The sequence below is a fragment of the Salvelinus namaycush genome, chromosome 42 (assembly GCF_016432855.1).
Source record: "Salvelinus namaycush isolate Seneca chromosome 42, SaNama_1.0, whole genome shotgun sequence".
Lineage (NCBI taxonomy): Eukaryota > Metazoa > Chordata > Actinopteri > Salmoniformes > Salmonidae > Salvelinus > Salvelinus namaycush.
This window is the reverse complement of record NC_052348.1, coordinates 634635-656104: the sequence shown is the minus strand read 5'-3', so window position 1 is coordinate 656104 and position 21470 is coordinate 634635. Positions and strand designations below refer to the sequence as shown.

General features: G+C 47.0%; 1 protein-coding gene across 3 annotated transcripts in view; it reads right to left on the bottom strand.

Annotated features, from left to right (window-relative positions):
* Positions 1-291: 291 nt before the first annotated feature.
* The window catches only part of LOC120034999 (guanylate cyclase soluble subunit beta-1), a 57390-nt gene continuing 36211 nt past the window's right edge, over positions 292-21470 (bottom strand). For 2 of the 3 annotated variants that reach the window (XM_038981734.1, XM_038981735.1), the window contains 3 exons: positions 20584-20724; positions 1065-1219; positions 292-837 (listed from right to left, as the gene is read on the bottom strand). In XM_038981734.1, the coding sequence (XP_038837662.1) occupies positions 705-837; positions 1065-1219; positions 20584-20724 (429 nt within the window). In that variant the 3' untranslated portion in view covers positions 292-704. Of the gene's footprint in view, positions 838-1064; positions 1220-20583; positions 20725-21470 lie in introns of those variants that run through there. The other variant, XR_005474099.1, reaches the window with a different exon arrangement.

Below are 21470 nucleotides of genomic sequence, written 5' to 3'. Positions count from 1 at the left end.
GGCACTGAGTTTGAAGGTAGGCCTTGAAATACATCCACAGGTACACCTCCAATTGACTGAAATTATGTAATTTAGCCTATCAGAAGCTTCTAAAGCCATTACATAATTTTCTGGAATTTTCTAAGCTGTTTAAAGGCACAGTCAACTTAGTGTATGTAATTTCTGACCCACTGGAATTGTGATACAGTGAATTATAAGTGAAATAATCTGTCTGTAAACAATTGTTGGAAAAATTCCTTGTGTCATGCACAAAGTAGATGTCCTAACCGACTTGCCAAAACTATAGTTTGTTAACAAGAAATGTGTGGAGTGGTTAAAAAACGAGTTTTAATGATTTCAACCTAAGAGTGTATGTAAACTTCCAACTTCAACTGTACATACCAACAATAAGAATAACTGTTGGTGAAGGAGAGAACAAGGTATATTTCTAGATGGTAAAATTATTATGTCTTCAGATAGAGCAGCTTCTTGAAACTGACAAGTGACCCAGTGAGCAAAACTGGTCAGGCGTACGTCATGGTCTGGTTTTATGCTGATTGTAAAACGTTTTTTTTATCATCTCTTTTTCGCGACCAGAAAAGGACATCTTCTCTTGGTTATAATTTGGTTATCTGACATCTCTTCAACCCATAAAACCAAATTAGAACCCCAAAATTACACCTTTATGCATTTTGCCCACTGGGGAAAGGAGAATGCTTTTATGATCAAACTATGCTTTCAGTACTTTTGCGCGACAGAAAGTACACATTCATGGGCTCCTTCTTGCCTTTCATGGTGATGGGTCCTCGGTACTCCAAATGAAACTGGGGGTCAGCATTCTCTGCTGACTGCAAACATCTGAAATCAAAATGTATTTCCCACATTTTCACAGAATTCAACAATATGTTGTTCCCAAAGGCTGCTTCAAAAGAAGGTGTTTTTTTTCCTTTAGCCCAACCCCCAAGACACACACATACAGGTGTCAGCAACAGTAATATAACATGCCATGCACAATCTTACAAAGGATGGATCAGCACTTCACAGCAATGTCTCATTCATCTAAATAAAGCCGTTATTATCCTTACCTGTAAGTATATTCTGAAATGTTGATTTTTCCCTTCTCTCCTGTGGTTTCTGTACGGCTGGTGAGGTTGACAGTATTTCCAAACAGGCAGTAGCGGGGCATCCTTTGACCTATGACCCCAGTTACCACCTCTCCTGTGTGGATCCCAATGGTTATCTAGGGAAAGAAGAGGATGCTCAAGAAAACAGGGTTTCCCATACAGAGCCACGGTCGAGTAAGTAACACTATGTGCAGGACAACAATTACTGTCCCCATGAGTAGGGCAGACGTATCACATATCTCAGCTGAAATGACTGATCTCAGTGAGACTGAGGTTGAAGAAGATAATTCCTCGGCTCCCAAAGACAAAGACGGAGTGAATGAAACATTGGAGTTGGTACCTGGTGAGCCAGAGTCTGCAACAGTGACCTCTTATTCAACGAAAAATAAGGAAAAATGCTAAAAATTAAGCTGGGAAAGTAGCTACTGAGACCAGTGACAATCATGACCCAATAGAAAATCTTGAGGTTAATAAGGGACCCCGAAGGCGGTGCAACTCTTTGGGGAATACAATAGAAGGCAGCCAAACATCAATGCTGGCTTTCATTCAAACAATCCGGAATCAACATACACCCAAGCGGCCCAGGGTACCAAGCTCTCCATCAGAGTCTTGAGTTAGGTCACCTGCAGAAAAAAAGGCTGATATGGAGGATGTAATTCTGGAAGAAGTGGAGAAAAGTCCCCCTAATTAGCCATCCAGACCGAAATCATTGCTGAAGGATTGAAATAACTTATATTTGAGCAACCTATATTATCTGGTTCAGAGAAGGACACTGTGTATGTGAGCATAACTTCTGTCGCTAACATGGCTTTTTTCTTTTTTTAAACATTGTACTATGAAACTTTTTCAAACCGTTAATCGGGCTAAAATGCTCTGGGACCCTCGTTCCAAGCCTAGAGGAATATTGGGAGGTCATCTGAATATTCGTAGCATTATTTCTAAGAGTGAACAGGTAGAACATGTATTGAATTACTCTAATCTAGATTTTTTTCTGTTTCTCTGAGACATGGCTGAAGAAATATTCTCCTATTTCTGCTTTAATGTCCCTGGACATTTCATATTCAGGAGGGAGAGGGCAGACGGGGTGGATTGCTTATGTACATGAAAGATAACTTAAAATGCAATCGTATCATATGGAAACATGCCAATGACATTGAATGTATGGGGCTGAATGTCTTCCACATTCTATTGGATTATATCGACCATCAACATCTGATATCTCGTTTTAAGACCATCTAAATGCCATGCTTAAAGAATGTGATCATAAGAAGGAGATTATCTTCATGGGCGATTTCAATATAAACTGGGAAAACAAAACTTGCAGGAAAAAAACTCAGATCAGATTATTTCAATCTGACTCAAAGAACTGGCTCAGGGAACTGACTCAAAGATGTTCAACCAAGGTCACAGTGTTCACTCCCATAGATAATAATAAACCAATATTCAGAATTCCTGAAATATCAGCGTCAGCAGTTGACAGTATTATTAGCTTCTTCAGGAGCTCTAGAACAAAATATGTATTTGGTCTAGACAATGTATTCCTGAAGAGACAAAAATATTCTCTGATTGCCCCTATTGTACATCTAGTTAATCTGTCCATCAAATATGAGTTCTTCCCCAATGCTTGGAAGTCTGCTGCAGTGATACCTGTTTTAAAATCTGGTGACCCAACACTGGTGGAAAATTACAGACCAATAAGCATTCTTCCAGTGCTATCAAAAGTAGCTGAAAGACGGGTGGCTAATCATCTGACTGATCACCTCATTCAGGGCAACTCCATACATCAAATGCAATTTGGTTTCAGAACTAACCATTCTATCGAACAGCCAATTGCTATTTTCTGGAGTGCATTAAATCTAAACTGGAACATAGGTGGTGAAGTCTGCACAGTCTTTTTGGATCTTAAAAAGGCCTTTGATACTGTGAATCATGAGGTCCTCCTATCGAAACTATCCTCCCTTAATGTGTCCACTGAAGTCATTAGTTGGATGCATTCCCATCTGACAAACAGGGTTCGTTTGGGGGACACTTAGTCGGACTCTCTTTACTATAACATTGGTGTCCCACAAAGGTCAATATTAGGCCCCCTTCTGTTTACCATCTATATAAATGATCTCCCACTTTCTTGCCCACAAGTTAACATACAGATGTATGCAGACAATACAGTTCTGTATGTACACTCCAAAAATAAACAATTGGTTGTTAACAAGTTAACTGAAGCTATGGTACATGTTTCTAAATGGATGACTAATTCTTGCCCCCATTTAAATATCGACAAGACTGTTTGTATGTACTTCTCTAAGAAATCCATTGATTCTTCCCAATGAGCTGTTCTTGTTAATGGGGAGAATTCATTCTGCACGCATAGAAGCAGCTAAAAACAACGCTACGGTGCAGGTCTTTCAGTTCAGTTATTTCTTGTCACGCTTCAGCCTCGGAAAATATTTGTTTTTTCACAACAAACATTTTCAATATATTCATTCAAGAAAAGTCACGCCTTGGGAGTTTTATTGAAGACTTAGTTGTTAGCTATCTGTCTAGTTTTGCATGGGAACGCAATTCAAGGGAAGAATAGTGAAAAAACATCATCACGGCGGGCTCAAGCACAAGAATAACCACACAGCGGTGGTTATGTTTCTACCAACAAAGCCTCTGATCCTAGGGAAGACCAGCAGTCTACGATACAACAACCAGAGCCAAGTGTTTGACAGAGAGAGATGGAGGAGCCTCTTCAGCACATTGGGACCAAGTCTCAGTCTACAAGATCAAAGCCATCAAAACAGTCAAGCAAATCCTTAGCGGCGAGTTCTGCAGCCATCAAAGCACGCGCCAAGGCGAACGCAGCGCGTGCTCAAGTCTCCTATGCTGAGAAGGAAGCTTCTGTTGAAGCAAAAAGCTGACCTCAATGCAAGTTTATATGTTCTCCAAGTTGAGAGAACAGCTGCTGCTGCGTTGGCTGAAGCTGCAGCCTTTGAAGAAGCTGTAGGATCAGAACGCAGAGAGCTTCGCAAAGAACTAGACACAGGGAGACAGCCCTTAAGTCCAGTCCAACGTAGATGTGAGTATGTGCAACAACATGCTAGGCCCTACTTTGCTGAACTTCTATTTGAAGTGGAGACACAAGAGCTTACTGTTAACCCAGCTACATGCCACAATCCAGAAAGTAGCAAACAGAGCATGAGCAGAGACTCTCCGTTCAAAAGAAATGAACAGCAGCATGGTGGAAATGGAAAACAAGCCCACTTCCAGTCACACACACAAAGCTTCCCTGAGTCACAAGTGGCATCAGACCTCATCAAGTACCACCTACGCCGTGAGATGGTGAGTTACAGACTCCTGAAGTTTGATGATCGCCCTGAAAGGCATGGGCATGGAAAGCATCCTTTCTCAATGCGACCAGAGACTTGAATTTATCAGCCAGCGAAGAGTTAGATCTAATTACCAAGTGGCTAAGGGGAGAGTCGTCTGAGCAAGCAAAGAGAATTAGATCTGTCTATATTTTCAACGCAACAGCAGGGCTTAATATGACTAGTTAACACGACTAGAAGAGTGCTATGGTACAACAAAAGTGATCGAGAATGCACTGTTGAAGAAAATTGATGATTTTCCAAAACTGGCTAACAAAGACAATCACAAACTAAGAGAACTAGGTGACATTCTTCTTGAACTAGAGTGTGGTAAAGTAGAAGGGTACCTTCTAGGCCTCGCTTATCTGGACACATCTCGGGGGGTAAACCCTATAGTAGAGAAACGTCCATTTAGTTTACAAGAAAAATGGATTGCACAGGGATCCAAATACAAGGAGGACTATCGGGTAGCATTCCCACCATTCTTGTTCTCGAGATTCATCAGGAATCTGGCGAAAACTAGAAATGACCCCAGTTTCACCCTCTACACCTCAACTACCCAGGTGTCTACGAAAAGTGAGAAACCTGCCAGGTACAGCAGCAAGACACTGTAAAGACTGTAAGGTGCTCTGAGTGTGACAGCGACAGACATCTTGCTTCTCTGCTCTGCATCCAGGCCCAGCCCCTTCAAATACAGACACCGCTACCGCAGAGAAAGAGCATGGCGGGGAGCAAGGTGACAATGCTCTTCTATCTGTCACCTCAAAGTGTACAGAGATCTGTGGTGAGGCAGTCAATCCAAGATCATGTTCAAAAATATGCCTAGTCAAAGCTTATCCAGCTGGGAAAAGAGAGAAAGCTGTCAAAATGTATGTAGTGCTTGATGAACAGAGCAACAAATCTCTGGCCAAGACAGAGTTTTTCAATCTCTTCAACATCAATTGACAACTCTGCTAAGTTAACTTAATCGAATTAAAACATAAGTTAGTTGAAATTCCAGCTGTGGACCCAGACGCTCCCATCCTCCTGCTCTTAGGATGAGACATCTTAAGGGTACTAAAGGAGAGCAAATCAATGGGCCCCACGACACTCCTTATGCACAGCGACTCGTTCTCGGGTGGGTCATCATGGGTAAGGTCTGTCTGGGAACGGCTCACCGACAAGCCAGTGTCATCGTGTTCAGGACAAACATACTTCAAAATGGTCGCACATCCTATCTGAGCCCTTGCCCTGACATCATCCAGGTGAAAGAGAACTACAACAGCGTAGCTCAGAAACGCATCTCTCCCTCTACAGTGCACTCGAGAGATCCAAGCACAACTGTGAACACAGACAGCCTGGGATGTTCTGTGTTCGACAAAACACAAGACGATGATAAACCAGCACCATCAGTGGAGGACAAAGCCTTCTTGGACATTATGGACAAACAGGTTTTCCAGGATGATGGAAACAACTGGGTGGCTCCACTACCCTTTCACCCCACTAGACGTTGCCTTCCTAATAACAGGGAGCAGGCCATGAACCGTCTGACATCACTTCGCAGGACTTTAGACAAAAAACCTGACATGAAGCGTCATTTTATTGACTTCATCCAAAAGTTGCTGGATAACGACCAAGCCGAACCTTCTCTGCCACTAGAAGGAGACAAAGAACGCTGGTATCTGCCCATATTTGGTGTTAACCATCCACAAACGCCTAAACAAATAAGAGTGGTGTTTGACTCCAGTGCTAAGTGTCAGTGGTCCAGACTTAAACAACACACTCTTGGGCGTCCTAATGCACTTCCGCAAGGATTGCATTGCACTAACGGCAGGTGTGCAACAAATGTTTTACTGTTTTGGTGTACGTGAGGATCACAGAGATTACTTAAGGTTTCTCTGGTATGAAGACAACAACCCAGATAGAAACATAACTGAGTACAGGATGAAAGTCCATGTATTTGGGAACATCTACTGCATGAGACGAGCAGCTCTACAGGGTGAGAAGGAACACGGGTCAGAACCCAAGCAATATGTAGTGAGGAACTTCTTCGTTGATGATGGGCTGACATCAGTAGCTACTACAGAAGAAGCTGTCAACATTCTAAGAAAAACACAAGCAATGTTAGCGGAGTCCAACATGAAACTACACAAGATTGCATCCAATAGCAAAACAGTTATGGAAGCCTTCTCTATGGAGGACCGTGCTAAAGACTTAAAAGACCTGGACCTCGGAATGGATCCTCTCCCCTTTCAACAGAGTCTGGGACTTTCCTGGAACCTGGAAACAGACAGCTTCTCATTCCAGGTGTCCCACAATGAGAAGCCTTTTACGCAGAGAGGCATCCTGTCCACAGTGAATAGTCTTTATGACCCCCTTGGGTTCGTGGCTCCAATAACAATGCAAGGTAAAGCCTTAATAAGAGAACTCTCCTGATCAGAGTGAGTGGGATGCCCCCCTTCCCACAGAAAAAGAAGAGGAATGGAAAGTGTGGAAGGAATCTTTGATGTTGGAACATATGTATATTCAGCGGACCTACATCCCAGTCTCCTTGTCTACCACTCAAAGAAGAGAGCTACACAGCTTCTCGGATGCCTCTACAGTAGCCATAGGAGCGGTAGCCTACCTGAGAGTTATTGACTCAGAAGGTCAATGCCATGTTGGATTTGTCATGGGGAAATCAAAATTGGCCCCTCTACCGGCCCACACTATCCCATGCCTAGAACTGTGTGCGGCTGTGCTAGCTGTTGAGATGTATGAACTGATCAGAGACGAAATGGACATTGATGTAAATGCGGCAAAGTTCAAATCAAATTTTATTTGTCACATACACATGGTTAGCAGATGTTAATGCGATAGTAGCGAAATGCTTGTGCTTCTAGTTCTGACCATGCAGTAATATCTAACAAGTAATCTAACAATTTCACAACAACTACCTTATACACACAAGTGTAAAGGAATGAATAAGATTATGTCAATAAAAATATATGGATGAGCGATGGCCGAACGGCATAGTCAAGATGCAGTAGATGGTATAGAGTACAGTATGTAAACATTAAATAAAGTGGCATAGTTTAAAGTGACTAGTGATACATTTATTACATCCAATTTTTTATTATTAAAAAGGCTAGAGATTGAGTCAGTATGTTGGTAGCAGCCACTCAATGTTAGTGATGGCTGTTTAACAGTCTGATGGCCTTGAGATAGAAGCTGTTTTTCAGTCTCTCGGTCCCAGCTCTGATGCACCTGTACTGACCTCGCCTTCTGGATGATAGCGGGGTGAACAGGCAGTGGCTCGGGTGGTTGTTGTCCTTGATGATCTTTTTGGCCTTCCTGTGACATGGAGTGGTGTAGGTGTCACGCGAGTGGTGTAGGGTGGGCATTCTAGTTTCTTTATTTCTATGTTTTCTGTTTCAATGCTTTGGCCGGGTATGGTTCTCAATCAGGGACAGCTGTCTATCGTTGTCTCTGATTGGGAATCATACTTAGGCAGCCTGTTTTTCCACCTTAGTTGTCAGTAGGTGACTTTGTTAGTGGCCTGTATAGCCCTAGTAAGCTTTACGTTCGTTTTTGTTGTTTCTTGTTTTTGATGGCGACATTCAGAATACAAATAAATGTACGCTCACCACGCTGCACCTTGGTCCGGTCATTTCCCTGACGACGTTCGTGACAGAACTACCCACCACAAACGGACCAAGCGGCGTGGCCAGGAGGAGCAGAGTTTTCTGGAGGAATGGACATGGGAGGAGATCTTGGAAGGCAAGGGACCCTGGGCAAAGGCTGGTGAATATCGCCGTCCAAAGGAGGAGATCCTGGCAGGAAAGGTTTGCCTGCCTTGGGAGCAGGTGGAAGCAGCGAGGAAAGCGGAGGCAGCGAGAAAAAGGGCCCAGGATTACACAGGGTCACGGCTGGCACGAAAGAACGGGAGGCCATCCCCCCCCCCATGTCAGGTTGGAGACCTGAGCCAACTCCTCGTGATTAACGTAGGGAGCGTGGTACTGGTCAGGCACCGTGTTATGCGGTGGAGCGCACGCTGTCTCCAGTGCGCGTTCACAGCCCGGTGCGCTACATTCCAGCTCCCCGCATCGGCCGGGCTAGAGTGGGCACCCAGCCAGGACGGATGGTGCCGGCTCAGTGCATCTGGCCGCCAGTGCGTCTCTACGGCCCAGGATATCCTGCGCCGGCTCTGCGCTCTGTGTCTCTGGTGCGTCTGCACAGCCCAGTGCGTCCTGTGCCAGCGCCCCGCCTTTGCCGGGCGAAGGTAACCATCCAGCCAGGATGGGTTGTGCAGGCTCTACGCTCGAGACCTCCAGTGCGCCTCCACGGCCCAGTGTATCCGGTGCCTGCTCCCAGAACCAGGCCTCCTGTATGTCACCCCAGCCGGGTGAGTCCTGTGCCTGCTCCCAGAACCAGGCCTCCTGTATGTCTCCCCAGCCTGGTAAGCCCTGTGGCAGCTCCACGCACCAGGCTGTCCATACGTCTCCTCACTCCAGTGATGATCCATGGCACGAAGCCTTCAGTGATGATCCATGGCACGAAGTCTCCAGTGATGATCCATGGCACGAAGCCTCCAGTGATGATCCATGACACGAAGCCTCCAGTGATGATCCATGGCACGAAGCCTCCAGTGATGATCCATGGCAAGAAGCCTTCAGTGATGATCCATGGCAAGAAGCCTCCAGTGATGATCCATGGCAAGAAGCCTTCAGTGATGATCCATGGCAAGAAGCCTCCAGTGATGATCCATGGCACGAAGCCTCCAGTGGTGATCCATGGCACGAAGCCTCCAGTGGTGATCCATGGCACGAAGCCTCCAGTGGTGATCCATGGCACGAAGCCTCCAGTGATGATCCATGCCACGAAGCCTCCAGTGGTGATCCATGGCACAAAGCCTCCAGTGATGGTCCATGGCACGAAGCCTCCAGTGATGGTCCATGGCCCGGAGCCTGCAATAAGGATCCATGGCACGAAGCCTCAAGAATCGATCCGCGGTCCGGAGCCTCCAGCGACGGTCTCCAGTCCGGAGCCTCCAGCGACGCCCTCCAGGCCGGAGCCTCCAGCGACGGTCTCCAGGCCGAAGCCTCCAGCGACGGTCTCCAGGCCGGAGCCTCCAGCGACGGTCCCCAGTCCGGAGCCTCCAGCGACGGTACCAGTCCGGAGCCTCCAACGAGGGCCCCCAGTCCGGAGCCTCCAACGAGGGCCTGCAACGAGGGCCCCCAGTCCGGGGCCTGCAGCGAGGGTCCCCAGTCCAGAGGCGCCACCAAAGTGGGTGGAGCAGAGGTGGAGCGGGGTCTGCGTCCCGCACCGGAGCCGCCACCGAAGTAGATGCCCACCCGGACCCTCCCCTAGAGTCAGGTTTTGCGGCCGGAGTCCGCACCTTTGGGAGGGGGGGGTACTGTCACACCCTGGCCATAGAGGCTTTTGTTGGCGATATTCAAAATAAAAAGAAATGTACGCTTACGACGCTGCACCTTGGTCCGGTCATTTCCCCGACGACGTTCGTGACAGTAGGGGTCCTGGGGAGCAGGTAGTTTGCCCCCGGTGATGCGTTGTGCAGACCTCACTACCCTCTGGAGAGCCTTACGGTTGTGGGCGGAGCAGTTGCCGTACCATCTGGTGATACAGCCCGACAGGGTGCTCTCGATTGTGCATCTGTAAAAGTTTGAGTGTTTTTGGTGACAAGCCGAATTTCTTCAGCCTCCTGAGGTTGAAGAGGCGCTGTTGTGCCTTCTTCACCACGCTGTCTATGTGGGTGGATCATTTCAGTTTGTCCGTGATGTGTATGCCGAGGAACTTAAAACTTTCCACCTTCTCCATTACTGTCCCGTCGATGTGGTCCTCGATCATCTCCTTTGTTTTGTTGGCGTTGAGTGTGAGGTTAATGTCCTGACACCACACTCCGAGGGCCCTCACCTCCTCCCTGTAGGCCATCTCGTCGTTGTTGGTAATCAAGCCTACCACTGTAGTGTCGTCTGCAAACTTGATGATTCAGTTGGAGGCGTGCATGGCCACGCAGTCATGGGTGAACAGGGAGTACAGGAGAGGGCTGAGAAGGCACCCTTGTGGGGCCCCAGTGTTGATGATCAGCAGGGTGGAGATGTTATTTCCTACCCTCACCAGCTGGGGACGGCCCGTCAGGAAGTCCAGGACCCAGTTGCACAGGGCGGGGTCGAGACCCAGGGTCTCGAGCTTAATGACGAGTTTAGAGGGTTCTACACAGACAGTAAGATAGTTCTCGGTTACATCCACAATGTCACCAAAAGATTCTATGTGTATGTTGCCAATAGGGTAACTCGCATCAGCAAGTCTACCCATCCAGATCAGTGGTGTTATGTAAACACTGACAGCAATCCAGCAGACCATGCAACCAGGCCCATACTTGCTGCGCTCTTAAAGCACACCAGTTGGTTCTCAGGTCCACCTTTCCCAACCCAAACAAACTCAAGTGAGCCTGAGAACATACATTTTGACCTTGGAGCCTCACGCAGACGCAGAAATTTGACCAGACGTCACTGTCTTCGCCACTAAGGTTTCTGGAGCTCAACTCGGCTCTCATCGCTTTGAGAGGTTCTCAAGCTGGAAAGCTCTCAATCGAGCCACAGCACGACTCATTCATGTTGCCAGATCCTTCCATGAAGGTGCGGACAACACCAGCTGCAGAGGCTGGCAGGACTGTAATAAACCATGCAGTACAAGTGAGTTGTCACAAGCCAAAACAGCAATGATTCACTGTGTGCAACATGAAGCCTTCAAAGAGGAATTCAAATGCCTTGAAAATGGAAAAGAGTTCCCAAAACAAAGTACTGACAAAAAGGTTAGGAAAGTAGAACTAAACATTGTCAAGCAAGGAGCTGCTAAGGTGTTTCTGAGACCAATCTCAGAGATTGTTGTTTTTCTTTCTGAAGCGTCCTAGAGACAAAAGATTAGAATAAAAAGGACATTATTTGTTTCTTAATACACGTTTTATTTCATAGTGGCAGAATTTCATTATACCAGGCGGGGAGTGTGCTGCCATCCTGTTAGAAGGTAACAGATTATTTTATTACAGTGGTAAAGATGGATTTTCATTGTGTTCCATGGTGTTTATCGCCCCCTAGTGGAGATTTCTGGTACTTAGAAAGACTGTACGGAAACAGGAAGTAGATTATTCGTTCTGCACGCATAGGAGCAGCTAAAAACAACGCTACGGTGCAGGTCTTTCAGTGCAGTTACTTCTTGTCATGCTTCAGCCTCGGAAAATATTTGTTTTTTCACAACATAACTGTTTTCAATATATTCATTCAAGAAAAGTCACGCCTTGGGAGTTTTATTGAAGACTTAGTTGTTAGCTATCTGTCTAGTTTTGCATGGGAACGCAATTCAAGGGCAGAATAACGGTTAAATTTGGATTATTAAATTTGGAGGCCGCCAAACTATATATGCATGCTATGATTGTCTCACATCTGAGATATTGCCGCACATGCTGGTCACAAGCAGGAGCTACAATTCTGAAGCCAATTGAATCACTGTAACGTCCTGACCAGAGTTCTTATGTGTTTTGCTTGTTTGGTGTTGGTCAGGACGTGAGCTGGGTGGGAATTCTATGTTGTGTGTCTAGTTCGTCTGTTTCTGTGTTCAGCCTAATATGGTTCTCAATCAGAGACAGCTGTCAATCCTTGTCCCTGATTGAGAATCATATATAGGTGGCTTGTTTTGTGTTGGGGATTGTGGGTGGTTGTTTCCTGTCTCTGTGTTTGTGTTCTGCACCAGATAGGACTGTCTCGGTTTTCACGTTTGTTGTTTTGTATTGTTGTAAGTGTTCACAGTTCGTCAAATTAAACATGTTGAACACTAACTGCGCTGCATTTTGGTCCTCTCCTTCATCCCAGGAAGAAAGCCGTTACAGAACCACCCACCTAACCCGGACCAAGCAGCAGCAGCAGCAGCAGCAGGAGAGGCTGCAGCAGCAGAGGCTGCACTATTTGGAGAAATGGACATGGGAGGACGACCTAGACGGCAAAGGACCCTGGGCAGAGCCAGGGGAATATCGCCGCCCCAAAGAAGAGCTGGAGGCAGCGAAGGCGGAGAGGCGCTATTATGAGGCGCTAGCACGGCAGAGCGGCTGGAGGCCCGAGAGGCAGCCCCAAAAATGTCTTGGGGGGGGGGCACACGGGGAGTGTGGCAGAGTCAGGAGTCAGACCTGAGCCAACTCCCCCTGCTTACCGTAAGGAGCCGGTCAGGGCGGAATTGGAGGTGAGCGACGCAGAGACAGTGAAGGAGTTAATGGGGAAATTGGAGGAGAGAGTTATGAGGGAGGTGCTGGTTTGGTGCATAAGACACGACATCCGCCCGACTGAACGTGTCGGGGAGTTGATGTCACCGGGAACAGCTCTCCATACTCGTCCTGAGGTGCGTGCTAGCCGTCTGGTTAAGACTGTGCCAGCCTCACGCACCAGGCCTCCTGTGCGCCTCCCTAGCCCTGCACGTCCTCTGCCAGCTCGGCGCTACAGCTCTCCCAGCCGTGCTTCCAGTGGAGAGAGAGGGCGTCGTACCGGGCAGGCACTGTGTTATGCGGTGGAGCGCACGGTGTCCCCGGTGCGTGTGCTTAGCCCGGTGCGCAACATCTCAGCTCCCCACATCTGCCGGGCTAGGGTGAAGATCCAGCCAGGGCGGATGGTGCCAGCCCTGCTCTCAAGACCTCCAGTACGCCTTCACGGTCCGGTCTGTCCAGTACCACCAGTGCCTACACCACGCACCAAGCTTCCTGTGCGTCTCCAAAGCCCTGTTCCTCCTCCACGCACTAGCCCTATGGTGCGTGTCTCCAGCCCGGTACCACCAGTGCCGGCACCACGCACCAAGCCTCCTGTGCGTCTCCAGAGCCCTGTACGCACTGTTCCTTCTCCCCGCACTCGCCCTGAGGTGCGTGCACTCAGCCCGGTACCACCAGTGCCGGTACCACGCACCAGGCCTATAGTGCGCATCGAGAGTCCAGTGTGCCCTGTTCCTGCTCCCCGCACTAGCCTTGAGGTGCGTGTCTCCAGTCCGGTACCACCAGTTCCGGCACCACGCACCAGGCCTACTGTGCGCCTCAGCAGGTCAGAGTCGGCCGTCTGCCCAACGCCGCCTGCACTGCTCGTCTGCCCAGCGCCGTCTGAGCTGCCTGCCTGCCCAGCACCATCTGAGCCATCCGTCTGCCCAGCGCCGTCTGAGCCATCCGTCTGCCCAGCGCCGTCTGAGCCATCCGTCTGCCCAGCGCCGTCTGAGCCATCCGTCTGCCCAGCGCCGTCTGAGCCATCCGTCTGCCCAGCGCCGTCTGAGCCATCCGTCTGCCCAGCGCCGTCTGAGCCATCCGTCTGCCCAGCGCCGTCTGAGCCATCCGTCTGCCCAGCGCCATCTGAGCCATCTGTCTGCCCAGCGCCATCTGAGCCGTCCGTCTGCCACGAGCCTTCAGAGCCGCCCGTCTGTCCCGAGCCATTAGAGCCGTCCGTCAGTCAGGAGCCGCTAGAGCCGTCCGTCAGTCAGGAGCCGCCAGAGCCGCCAGCCAGTCAGGAGCCGCCAGAGCCGCCAGCCAGTCAGGAGCCGCCAGAGCCGCCAGCCAGTCAGGAGCCGCCAGAGCCGCCAGCCAGTCAGGAGCCGCCAGAGCCGCCAGCCAGTCAGGAGCCGCCAGATCCGCCAGCCAGTCAGGAGCCGCCAGCCAGTCAGGAGCCGCCAGAGCTGCCCTCCAGTCATGAGCTGCCCTCCAGTCATGAGCTGCCTTCCAGTCATGAGCTGCCCTACAGTCATGAGCTGCCCTCCAGTCATGAGCTGCCCTCCAGTCATGAGCTGCCCTCCAGTCATGAGCTGCCCTCCAGTCATGAGCTGCCCTCCAGTCATGAGCTGCCCTCCAGTCATGAGCTGCCCGCCAGTCATGAGCTGCCCGCCAGTCATGAGCTGCCTTCCAGTCATGAGCTGCCTTCCAGTCATGAGCTGCCCTACAGTCATGAGCTGCCCTACAGTCATGAGCTGCCCTACAGTCTTGAGCTGCCCTCCAGTCGTGAGCTGCCCTCCAGTCGTGAGCTGCCCTCCAGTCGTGAGCTGCCTTCCAGTCGTGAGCTGCCCTACAGTCATGAGCTGCCACTCAGTCCGGAGCTGCCACTCAGTCCGGAGCTGCCATTCGTCCTGAGCTGCCTCTCTGTCCGGAGTTGCCCCTCTGTCCTGAGCTACCTCTCTGTCCTGAGCTACCTCTCTGTCCTGAGCTACATCTCTGTCCTGAGCTACCTCTCTGTCCTGAGCTACCTCTCTGTCCTGAGCTACCTCTCTGTCCTGAGCTACCTCTCTGTCCTGAGCTACCTCCTAAATCATGTGGGGGCCTTGGGGAGGATTCTTAGGCCAAGGTCGTGGGCGAGGGTCGCCACTCAAAGGACGCTAAGGAGGGGGACAAAGACAATGGTGGAGTGGTGTCCTCGTCCACCGCCGGAGCCGCCACCGCGGACAGATGCCCACCCAGACCCTCCCCTTGAGTTTTAGGGGTGCGTTCGGAGTCCGCACCTCAGGGGGGGGTACTGTAACGTCCTGACCAGAGTTCTTATGTGTTTTGCTTGTTTAGTGTTGGTCAGGACGTGAGCTGGGTGGGAATTCTATGTTGTGTGTCTAGTTCGTCTGTTTCTGTGTTCAGCCTAATATGGTTCTCAATCAGAGACAGCTGTCAATCCTTGTCCCTGATTGAGAATCATATATAGGTGGCTTGTTTTGTGTTGGGGATTGTGGGTGGTTGTTTCCTGTCTCTGTGTTTGTGTTCTGCACCAGATAGGACTGTCTCGGTTTTCACGTTTGTTGTTTTGTATTGTTGTAAGTGTTCACAGTTCGTCAAATTAAACATGTTGAACACTAACTGCGCTGCATTTTGGTCCTCTCCTTCATCCCAGGAAGAAAGCCGTTACAATCACTCTGCAAACAAACACTTATGATTTTTGATAACAAACCAAACAGTTACCACCATTGTCATATCATTTACAAACATAATTTCTTTAGTCTGGATAGCTTTAAGCAGTATGTAGATGCAAGCCTTGTCTTTAAGATCCTGCATGGTCTTGCCCCTCCACCCCTACGCTGACATATCATGCTCAAGGAAAGCACCTCCAGAATAACAAGGGCAGTAACTAGATTGCGTTGTCCCTTTTCGACACAGTAAAATCGGCCTTCTCTGTTAGAGCTACAATATACTGGACTGCAAAGCCCATGGACTTGAGAAGCTGCACTGATTATTGTACTTTTACATTTGAATTGAAAACATGGCTAAAATCTATCCAAACCTGTACACGAGTTATCTGATGTTCCTCATATGTACGACGACAGTTGATGATAGTATTGTTGTTGTCGTTAGAATTATATATTATAGGATGTAATGTATTTGTATTTTGTGTTGTTTTAGTGAGTATTTAGTGTGGTTGGGCAATTGTCCTTAGCTGCCTTGGGACTACGGGTACAAATGAGCTTTTGGCTAACCCCGGCACATTTACATGGATGTTGCATTATTGTAATATTGAGATTGTCCCCTGCAAATAAATAGCATATGTACATGCCTCCCCACTGGAGACTGGGGTTTGAGCTCCATTTCAACCCTACCTGCCTGTGTCCTAGCATCTGTTTTAAGTCTGTCTAATAAAGCATGAAACATACTAAAAGGTAGAGCGGGATTCCCATAATACTGGCACATGCTGAACAGTGTACATCAATCTATTGACTTCATCAAGCTGTTTGGACTGTTCAGTGGCTGACCACCTGCCGTGTAATAACCCAGTATGCATCAGATAATTCACACAACATTCCTACCATCATAACTTCCATATAGCTAACCATTTTGGAGCCGACTGTCTATAGTAAATGTACCGTTTACAAACGAGGCCGAAACACCCACCATGACATTTACATCTTTGTAACCAAATGTTAAGCCAACGTTAAACAATAGACAGGGTTGATGATGTGATCCACAAAGACATGGATAAACACCAGAGACAAGATGACTAGTCCTTGGTCATGGAATGTTTAACAATGTATCTGATGCAGTGTTCTTTTTAACATCTCTGCCATGTGTCTAAATGTGATCAGGTTAAAACAACTGTGAACGTGTTTTTGGCACATTAGTTCAGAGGTGTTATAAGGTCAAGCTTTCCCAGGATCTTTATAGTTCTCTACAGCTCTATGGGACTCAGGGCCAGACTACCACATCTGGGGCCTCGGGGCACCTACTTCAAGTGGGCAAATGTTTTTTTTGAGGGAGGGAGGAGCTAAGGTCCTGCAAATCTACACACTTGCTATGATGCAGAGAAAATGCGCAGTTGTATAGCTAATGTCATTCTACACATTTTGCTATGAGGCTGAGGAAATTCTACAGTTTTAAAAGATCATTTCCTGCAATTCCAGACATTTTGCCATGGCTAATGACGTGTTCATATGCTATCTGGGGGGGGGCCGACTTCCAGGGGGCCCCCAACCGACATGTTCATATGCTATCTGGGGGGGTGTGGCCTGACCTCCAGGGGCCCTCAACTGATGTGTTCAAATGCTATCTGCCCTGATGGGACTGTGCCCATAGACTTAGGAATTGAGCGTGCCAGTCAAATTGCCATGGTCTGAGTATATTAGTATATTTATATGACTGTGCCACCCCCTTCCACCCCGTATTGCGCGAGGATCCATTTCATTTGACAAATAAGTCTTTACACTGTTTAAGTGGCACTGGCTCTGTGTGCCTATGCAGATGAGCTCATGAAAAGAGAGAACATGATAGATAAAGACTGTTATAACTGTCTACAGTGAATATTCTAGCCACTGCGAATTGTTTCTTTTTGGGGGAAATTGCTACAGGCGAGCAGTGTTTTGCAATATGCAGTCATTTTTGGACTCTCAATTCATGTCCCTCTATTCATGTCCCTTATGGGTTCAGGACCTTCGGTGCTCAAACAGTGAGAACAGAACACTTGCTGAACACTAAATGTTTAGGATAAAGTGCAACGGGGACCTATTTTTAACCGGGGGCAGCGAAATGATTGAAGGTTGTTTCTACTGCCAAACTGGGATCCTCTCCACCCCATGCCATGTGTCTGATAAACAAGGTTTTGTTAGCCAGATGTGATTTTCCAATGCCAAGTCTCCAAGAGTCACTGATACAATAACAAACTCAATCTGTCAGTTAAACAAAAAGTCTGCTGTTTAACATCAAAGTTACAACTCTTACAATGTCTTACGTGGACGGACGGTGGCTTTTTTGAAGAAGAGTTGAAGAAGACAAATACTTGATGCTTAAAAATACAAGGGGGTAAAACAAATCATTCACTAATTTCTGAGACGGGACAATAAAATACAGATTATTAAATAAGAGACAATATATCTCAATATCCTTATAATGTGTTTAATGTAATATGATACATATTTCGTGAATGAAATATGATTATATTCCCTGGGTTTATAATTTGTGATATCAAGTATCTTGCATCATATCCTTATCATTTACTTATCTCACTTTCTCATTAACAGGACTAACAAAACCAAACATAGACATGCATCTACAAACTTGCACATTACAACTGTAGCACTGACAACCGTAGCTTGTTTCGGCCCGCTCTATTGGTTGCTTCACGCACTCTCGTGCTAGCCTACCTAGTCAGTGAGTCAGTTGAATGAGAAAGCAAACAGAAAACTGAAGAGAGAAGCACCAGATAAACAGATTATTTTAAACATTATCATCAAGGTGAGCGAGTTATAAAGCATAGGATATTAAACACCAAGTTAAGCAGAGTGTAATGATATAATTGTTATTTTTTTATAATGTTTTGATAGTTTAATAAATGTAGTTTTTAAATGTAGTTTAATAAATGTATAAAAGACCATTAGCATAGACGCTAACGTCAGCTAAAGTTAGGGCCAGTCAAGACAGCCTGTCGTAGTCATTTTTATTTATTTATCTTTATTTAACTAATTAAGTCAGTTAAGAACAAATTCTTATTTACAATGACGGCCTAGGAACAGTGGGTTAACTGCCTTGTTCAGGGGCAGAACGACAGATTTTTACCTTGTCAGCTCAGGGATTCGCTCTAGCAACCTTTCGGTTACTGGCCCAACGCTCTAACCACTAGGCTACCTGCCATCATGGCGACAATGAATGTTCACACAGAGTGTAAACAAAGGGAAACATTGTAACTTGCTGTTGTTAGGAATATGTGGAGAATTAATTGAAAATGTATTTATAAGATGATAATTAATACCATTTTAGAAATATTTTTTGGTACAGTATGTTGGCTACTTAGAAATGCACAAGAGTAGCCTAGTCAGTTGAATGAGAGAGAGTCAACAGGGAGGAGGTAAGGGCCCTCGGAGTGTGGTGTCAGGAAAATAACCTCACACTCAACGTCAACAAAACAAAGGAGATGATCGTGGACCACATCGACGGGACAGTAGTGGAGAAGGTGGAAAGTTCTTCGGCATACACATCACAGACAAACTGAAACGATCCACCCACACAGACAGCGTGGTGAAGAAGGCGCAACAGCGCCTCTTCAACCTCAGGAGGCTGAAGAAATTCGGCTTGCCACCAAAAACACTCAAACTTTTACAGATGCACAATCGAGAGCATCCAGGGTCTCGAGCTTAATGACGAGTTTGGAGGGTACTATGGTGTTAATTGCTGAGCTGTAGTCAATGAACAGCATTCTTACATAGGTATTCCTGTTGTCCAGATGGGTTAGGGCAGTGTGCAGTGTGATTGCGATTGCGTCGTCTGTGGACCAATTGGGTCTGTAAGCAAATTGGAGTGGGTCTAGGGTGTCAGGTAGGGTGGAGGTGATATGGTCTTTGACTAGTCTCTCAAAGCACTTCATGATGAAGGAAGTGAGTGCTACGGGGCGATAGTCATTTAGCACAGTTACCTTAGCTTTCTTGGGAACAGGAACAATGGTGGCTATCTTGAAGCATGTGGGAACAGCAGACTGGGATAAGGATTGATTGAATATGTCCGTTAAACACACCAGCCAGCTGGTCTGCGCATGCTCTGAGGACGCGGCTAGGGATGCCGTCTGGGCCGGCAGCCTTGCGATGGTTAACACGTTTAAATGTTTTACTCACGTTGGCCGCAGGTTTTGGTAGCGGGCCGTGTCGGTGGCACTGTATTGTCCTCAAAGCGAGCAAAGAAGTTGTTTAGTTTGTCTGGGAGCAAGACATCATGGTCCGCGACTAGCTGGTTTTCTTTTTGTAGGCCGTGATTGACTGTAGACCCTGCCACATACCTCTCGTGTCTGAGCCGTTGAATTGCGACTCTAATTTGTCTCTATACTGACGCTTAGCTTGTTTGATTGCCTTTTGAAGGGAATAGCTACACTGTTTGTATTCGGTCATGTTTGTCATGTTTGTATTCGGTCAACTTGAAGGCTCTGGAGCAGTTTTGCCTTGAAGAATGGGCAAAAATCCCAGTGGCTAGATGTGCGAAGCTTATAGAGACATACCCCAAGAGACTTGCAGCTGTAATTGCTGCAAAAGGTGGCTCTACAAAGTATTAACTTTTGGGGGGGTGAATAGTTATGCACGGTCAAGTGTTCGTTTTTTTTGTCTTATGTCTTGTTTGTTTCACAATAAAAATATTTGTCATCTTCAAAATGGTAGGTATGTTGTGTAAATCAAATGATACAAACCCCCCAAAAAATCTATTTTAATTCCAGGTTGTAAGGCAACAAAATAGGAAAAAAGCCAAATGTGCTATTTCTGTTGTTAATTTGCAAAAATTGCTAAAAACCTGTTTTTGCTTTGTCTTTATGGGGTATTGTGTGTAGATTGATGAGCGGGTTAAACGATTTAATCAATTTTAGAATAAGGCTGTAACTTAATAAATGTGGAAAAAGTCAAGGGGTCTGAATACTTTCTGAAGGCACTGTATACTTTGAAATAACTGTAATTTTTCTGGCACCCAAATTGATTTTAACAAACAAATTGGTCCCAAAAACAACTGTGTGGCCCTCAGTTGTATTTCGAAATGCCCGTGTGGCCCTTGAGCCAAAATTATTGCCCACCCCTCGTCTAGGGCCTAGGGGTTGTTTCTAGACAAGGCTGATGAAATGGTTCAGCCAGCACCAGCATTTCACGTTTGCTGCCTTTCTCAATTGATTCTGGTAAAAATGTTGGAAAAAGGAAACATATCCCATCCTCACCTGTACTGGCTCTTCATCCACTTTGACCTGTCCAGCAATCTCCATCATGTCCAGGGCCAGGTGGCAGATAGACTGAGCATGGTGGGTACATGGTTCTGGCAGCCCACTGACCGTCATGTACTTATCACCCACTGTCTCGACCTATAGAAAGAGAGACATTTTGGTTGCTAGGCAGAACGTTATATCAGAAAATGCTGTGTGACTTAAGTGTTTTTTTTAAAGGGATGTGAGGTCTAGGAAACTGTCATTTTTAACACTTTATATCACTCACTGTTTCCATCTATAGGTAGAGAGAGCTATTTTGGTTACTATGCAGATCTTGATATCACACAATATTATTTCCCCTTAATTTAAATCCTTATGATGAAAAGGATCTTTGGCTTTCAATGGTTCATCAAACTATAGAGGGCCACAAACCATAAAATACATCTCTAACCAATCCATTGAGGTATACAGGTAACTGCCAAAATAAAGGAAACACTTGAGTAAATGAGTGATACATAGTACACTGCTCAAAAAAATGTGGCCTGCTGGAGGTCATTTTGCAGGGCTCTGGCAGTGCTACTCCTTGCACAAAGGCGGAGGTAGCGGTCCTGCTGCTGGGTTGTTGCCCTCCTACGGCCTCCTCCACGTCTCCTGATGTACTGGCCTGTCTCCTGGTAGCGCCTCCATGCTCTGGACACTACGCTGACAGACACAGCAAACCTTCTTGCCACAGCTCGCATTGATGTGCCATCCTGGATGAGCTGCACTACCTGAGCCACTTGTGTGGGTTGTAGACTCCGTCTCATGCTACCACTAGAGTGAAAGCACCGCCAGCATTCAAAAGTGACCAAAACATCAGCCAGGAAGCATAGGAACTGAGAAGTGGTCTGTGGTCACCACCT